Source organism: Limulus polyphemus, unplaced genomic scaffold (assembly GCF_000517525.1).
Source record: "Limulus polyphemus unplaced genomic scaffold, Limulus_polyphemus-2.1.2 Scaffold1332, whole genome shotgun sequence".
Classification (NCBI taxonomy): domain Eukaryota; kingdom Metazoa; phylum Arthropoda; class Merostomata; order Xiphosura; family Limulidae; genus Limulus; species Limulus polyphemus.
This window is the reverse complement of record NW_013666942.1, coordinates 114103-120188: the sequence shown is the minus strand read 5'-3', so window position 1 is coordinate 120188 and position 6086 is coordinate 114103. Positions and strand designations below refer to the sequence as shown.

General features: G+C 28.5%; 1 protein-coding gene across 1 annotated transcript; it reads right to left on the bottom strand.

Moving 5' to 3' along the window:
* Positions 1 to 815: 815 nt before the first annotated feature.
* On the bottom strand, positions 816 to 5023 carry LOC106463136 (dynein light chain 4, axonemal-like). The gene is made up of 3 exons (XM_013923114.2): positions 4694 to 5023; positions 2403 to 2486; positions 816 to 1609 (listed from the first exon to the last, which is right to left on the bottom strand). The coding sequence occupies exons 1-3, from the start codon at positions 4772 to 4774 to the stop codon at positions 1445 to 1447; spliced, it is 330 nt and encodes a 109-aa protein (XP_013778568.1). The 5' UTR covers positions 4775 to 5023; the 3' UTR covers positions 816 to 1444.
* Positions 5024 to 6086: the final 1063 nt, after the last annotated feature.

Genomic DNA, 6086 nt, shown 5'->3' with positions numbered 1-6086 from the left:
TTGGAAGTGTTAATTATATCAGTAATTTCAGATGTAAATCTAATCATTCAATTTTTTTTAAGAACGATAAAACTGTTGTACTAAAATCACACGTAGCAAGTCAGTGAGCATTATAACAAAGAGTTTATGTACCAGTTTGACTGTTCCTCAGGGTTGTTTTTTTCTAAGTTGGTGAATCATATCTAAGAATGTCTTCCTTATATATCATTCTTATTCATAAAAACCTATTCAAGTTGGTTAACTAGGATTAAAGTTTAATTTAAAATTTGTTGACTCGTACAAGTTGGAATTTTTACTAATTACAGGTTATATTACAGTTTTTAACTTTAAATATTTGCATTTTGTTTTCTTACTTGTTAAAAATAAATACAATCAACATTAATATGACCATATACTTCTGAGGATTTGTTTTACCACAATCAAAAACAACTTTATGTTGTAACTAAATTTTATGAAATGATCAGAGAAAAACATTATTGTCTCTTATGAACGTGAATGTTGTATTGCTTGTCTTAGTATCAGTATAAATGTTATTGGATTTAAATTTGTCACATCTCTACAAATCTGTCTTTAATATTCACTAAAGATTGTTGGGGTTTCAATTCAAAACCTTGAGTCGATGTCATGTTTCAATAGCATCATGTACTAAGTTTTAATATCTTAGTCTGAGTACCTCTAACCTTATATGAAAGACTAGAACACCATAGGAATGTATTAGTTATTACATAATTGAATTATCAGATGAATTTCTTTCTGGCAACCAGGTATTTAGCCATCTGTGAATAAAATCATTTCAAAACTGCAATGATGCACAGTTCATTAAGTCTGTTTATTTGGAACTAATAATCCTCAGCGTGAATGTGGTTTTCAAATATGCTAGATTGCAACTAAATGATCGGTTACTTGTTGAAATAAAAAGTACCTTCTGATTCAGGAAATTAGATATAAGAATATGTGGTTCCAATTCATAATTTTCATTGCTGTCATCTTTCTAATACATATGGACACTTTTAAAATGTTAGGTGTCGTTTGATCACTGCAATATGTTTTATGGGTATATGGGAAGATGTAATAATACCAGTACCATGAAAAAGAAGTTATTCAAAAGATATTTACTATTGGAAAAAATACACTTTGTCAAACTGAGGTACATGTTAAAACTTTACAAAAAACATTTGTGTAAACAATCAGTAACAAATAACAAATGTAAAATAATGTACATGTAAACTCATACTCAGTTTCTCTTAGTACTGTTCATGTTTATGTAAACAGAAAATAAAATAGCACATAATCATAATGGAATGTACATGTATAAGATTATAACTCTATATAGGAAATTTGGCATCAAATAATGCAATAATACAAAATGTTACCCTGAACATTATCAATGCTACAATACAAGATAAAAATATTGCACTGTTCTAAAACACTTAATCTAAAATGACTATGAACATTTCCAGACACAAACAGCCAAGTTCCCAGCAAAATACATGTACAGAATACTTTTTAATTCGTGTGTTATCTCCATGCCAAAACCCTCTCCCACCACTACGTGCCAGGCCATGCCATGTTTTTTGTCCATTGTCTCTTTTATCATCCTTGCTGCATTCTAAAAAGTGAAATTGATAGTAAGCTTGTAAAATTTATTGAACTGCTGTATTCTCACATATAACTGTAAATATAACAAAGAAAAAAATCAAATAAATGCTTTAGTTAATTTACACTGGAATCCAAATATACTTATTAAACTAAATATCTTCAGCATTTGTTAAATAAAATCGTTTTTTTTTCTTGGTATAATTTACATCTCTGTTAAGATGAAGATAATGTTTCTGAAAAGTTACTTACTTGCTCAAGTTTGATATTCTGATAAAACATGTTCTTACCTTTTTTTTAACTTTTCTCTCTCTCTATCTCACTCTCGCTTTTTTTTAATATCATAGAACTGAAGATTATAAATTAGTAGTTTATTTACAATTTAAAAGTTAATTGCTTACGTAAAAAAAGCAGACTTAATAATGTAAACAGCAAAGGCAACCATTACCTATGATGAGTGTCTTGTAATGTTATTCACAACATGAAATAATCTGGTTTTAAAGAAATATTCTAAAGGAAATTTTTCTAAAATATTTTTATGCACAGACACATACACAAGTTACTTATTTTAAGACAAAATCTTGTTTCATTACAACATATTCATGATGGCTAGGTGAGGTGAATTCATGTGGAAAAAGACAAAATTTTTTTTTATATATTTTATTAATTGTACTTACATAAGATGATTATTCTGAAATTACAAGGACCTTGTTTATTTTTAACGTCACATGCTATCATCGCTCATTAAATACAGTAATTTCAAAACATTATTACACCCAATACGAAATTTATTTAGTAAAAATAACCTCATTGTTGTTAGCAAATTCTTCACAAGCAGTGACACACAGTTCCATGGTTTCCACCCTCATTTCCTCATTCATGTCTGAATGCTATAAAAAATATATATATATATATACTAAATTTGTAACTTTCAAAAAAGTTTGAACATTCTGGAATATTGAGAATGGTATTATTTTATCATTTTACAAATCAATATCATAAGCATAGCTTTCTTTTGCTTGAAAGCTGCAAAATAAGTTTTCTCAAGACTTTATGATTTACACAATAATTTCATCAACAATAGTACTTTTAAGGGGACATAAATTGAACTTGATTTTAAGATTTTCTTGTATACCTTATATGATATTGGAGTACAGTTTTTTATCCTCTATAATAAGAAGCCCAGGAAAAGTTGTTTTATTAATACCAAGAAAAAATTAAACTAGTATCTAAATATTTCTGATAACTACTCATTCACTTCTCATGTGTAAAGTCCATAAATTGTATTTGCCACTTGACCAAACATGACTAAGAAGATCAGTTTTATATACTGATAAATTATTTTAAAAGTTTTGCAAGTACATTTTTATATGTTTATATACTTCAAAGACTCATCACACTAACAAAGAATATCAAAAATCATTTTAAGCACACAGAGAAACTATGATGTTGTCAATGTATGTAACATGATTTCTCTCAAAAAAATGAGAAAAAATTGTAACTATATTTACGTTATACTTTGTAATGCAGTGATATTGAAGTAAATAGTTTTGTAGTTTAAATATACAAAAAAGAGAAAGAGGCAAGAAATTTGCTTGTTTCTGTAAATAAATATCAATAAGAGATACAGAAAAGAATGTATGTGCAGAATTGTTTGTTTTATATACATGTTTTGGAATTTTGAGGGGTAATAAAATTATAAAAAAAATTTGAACTTGGCTCATAGTATACTAATCACAAACACATTTTTTTCTAAGTATTTTAAAAAACTTGATGCATTGATTTATTTGTATGGAAAGAGTGATTATTTTTTCTATTACCTTTCAAGAACTACAGATAAATTCAACTATATATGTATGTGAAAAAATATATTTAATCATTTTTTGTTGTTCTTATTCACACCATTTTTGTTCTCTACCTTTAGTCTTAAAGATACTATGTACTTTTTTTCAGAAATGCATGACAATTAAACTTTCTTAATCAACTTTTTGAACTTATTTAGCTAACATACAATGCCTACTGATAATTATAATTTTTTTTATTGTCCTAAAATTTTTTTGTACATTTGATAGCAGACATGTATTTAAATTAGATTTTAACACTAGTAACAGAAAAATACCACAATAAATTTAAAGGATTTTATGAAGAATTTACAATGTTTTTTTCACTTGATGAATGGCTATGTGTTATTTGCTTCTTTTGGATTACTTGGTAAAAAAAAAGAAAATTCAAATTCCAGTCCACTTAATGATAACATAAAACATTTAATTTCTTCAAGTTCCACAATTAGTATAACTAAAATAGACTGATAAGCCTGTCTTTACAATTAACTACATCTATCAGCTCTAAACAAAAATTCAATTTACTTGCTAATTTTGTACCTCTATTTCTTTATTGAAACACAAACTCAATATACACAGTGTGAACTAACTTGGTCACAATAACAGACAAACTATATTAATTATGTACTAATTACATATTAACTGGCTAACAAACTCACTAACCAATAACTCACTCTAACAATAGTACTTTCAATTACATTTCTAAAAGAAATCTTTATAAAACTTCTTAAACAGTGGGGTCATTCAATCTATAAGCTTTTTAAGTAAGGTTTATTTTATGTTAGTCTGGGAATAAAGAAAAATTGTGGATTTGTTTTATTCTTGGACACAACTCACAAGTTCCACTTTGAGTTTGAAATTTCACTAATTTTATGCTTCAAACTTAGCGTATGCATAGCCAGTTTCAATTTCGATAACCTATATAAATATATCATACAAGACACTGGACATAACTTTATAAGCCATTTCAATCTGTGAAAGACTGGCTTATCGTCATAGCAGTGATAAGAACACTGACTTAGTTATTTAAGTTTATGACTGTGAGTACGAGTATATAACTAGGCCTAAGCTCCTATGCCTGAAGTCATATTATTATACAGTGTATTATCAGCTGGTACATTAAGTTATATCCGATATTACTGAACACAACACTCATTCTGCCCAACAAACTTTTATTATCACGTTTCAGTTTACGTAAATCTTATTAACATTTTAATTTAAATTATAAAAGTAAAACACTGGTTTAGTACACTTACCTTTATTAGGGGGTAAGTATGGATTACTTTTTTAACTGCTTCATTTCCTTCATCTTTCCTTACCTCAGCTGCGTCTCCCATTTTTTTAAATTTTATAGTAGACTTTTTGAAAGTTTATTAGGATAACCTAAAAATGAAAAACATGCATTTGTAAATTCGTTCCGCGTCCCAGTAACCAGGCCAACGCTAACACGCATGCGTATTTCTGTGTTTTGACTAACTGAAAAAAAAACCCAACAAATCCTGAAATTTTCTACAAGTGGTAAATATATCATTAACTATAAAAACGTTTAAAAGATAATTGTAAATGTCAGCAGTATTGCCAGATCCTAGGTTTTCCTCTCGCAAATGGGATCGTTGGAAATGATAGTCGCCAGAAATATATAGACGTCGCTACTTTTTGGCTTATTTCTAACAGGTCTTGCGGATTTTTAGGATATATATATATATTCTTTTACAGGTGAATAACACAGTCACAAAATTACTTAAGTTGAACAAATTATCTACGACTGCAACTTTGGCAGCCAGGTAATTTTTTAGTATGTTTTTTGCCATTTATTATGTTTACGATGTCTCATCATCTAGTTTAGAATGTTTTATTTATTAAATATATTTGGTAAATGTTTACAACTTTTAGTGCAGGTGTCTTGCATGTAGTATGAAATTCTTGTTAAACGAATGTCGAAAGGTTGTAAACAGGACTGAAGTGAATCCGGAACGTGGAGGAGTGGCGCTTCCGCGCTTTTCTCAGTGCCATGGCGCTCAACTGTTAATAATAAAAATTATTATGTTTCCGCACAGAGACATACTGTTTGTCTGTTGTTTCTTCATCTTATTCTTTCTTTCTTTTTCCAAACACTTTCAACTGATCTCCATTCCTTCATTTCTTGATGGATTGACTTGAAACTTGGTAGGGTTATATCTTTGTCCAATGCACTCATACACCTTTTACTTTCTTTTTTTACTTTTAGTTAGACCTTTTTAATCAATTTATGGGGTCAAAAGCCAAATTAACAGTCCAAAAATGTATATTTTGAGCTTCTATGTGGTCATATTTACAGTAATTAAAATCAAAGTTGGCTCAAATGTAAGTTTTCATGTACCCGACACATTGACATAAATAAGTTGGATTTGCCCATTTTGAACTATTTTAGGGGGCAGAGCTCACAAAAAAAGCAAAATATTGGGGTTTTTGGTCAATTACTCGGTCATATTTTGACTAATTTATATAGGATTTGGTACAAAGATACTTTTTTACAGGTCCCACACATTAGCAAATAAAAATAGTGGACTTGCCTATTTTTAGTAATTATAGGGGATCAATATACCACAAAAAGCATAATTTTAGTTTTTTGTTTTTTTTTTACAATTACTCCGCCATATTTCGGCCAAT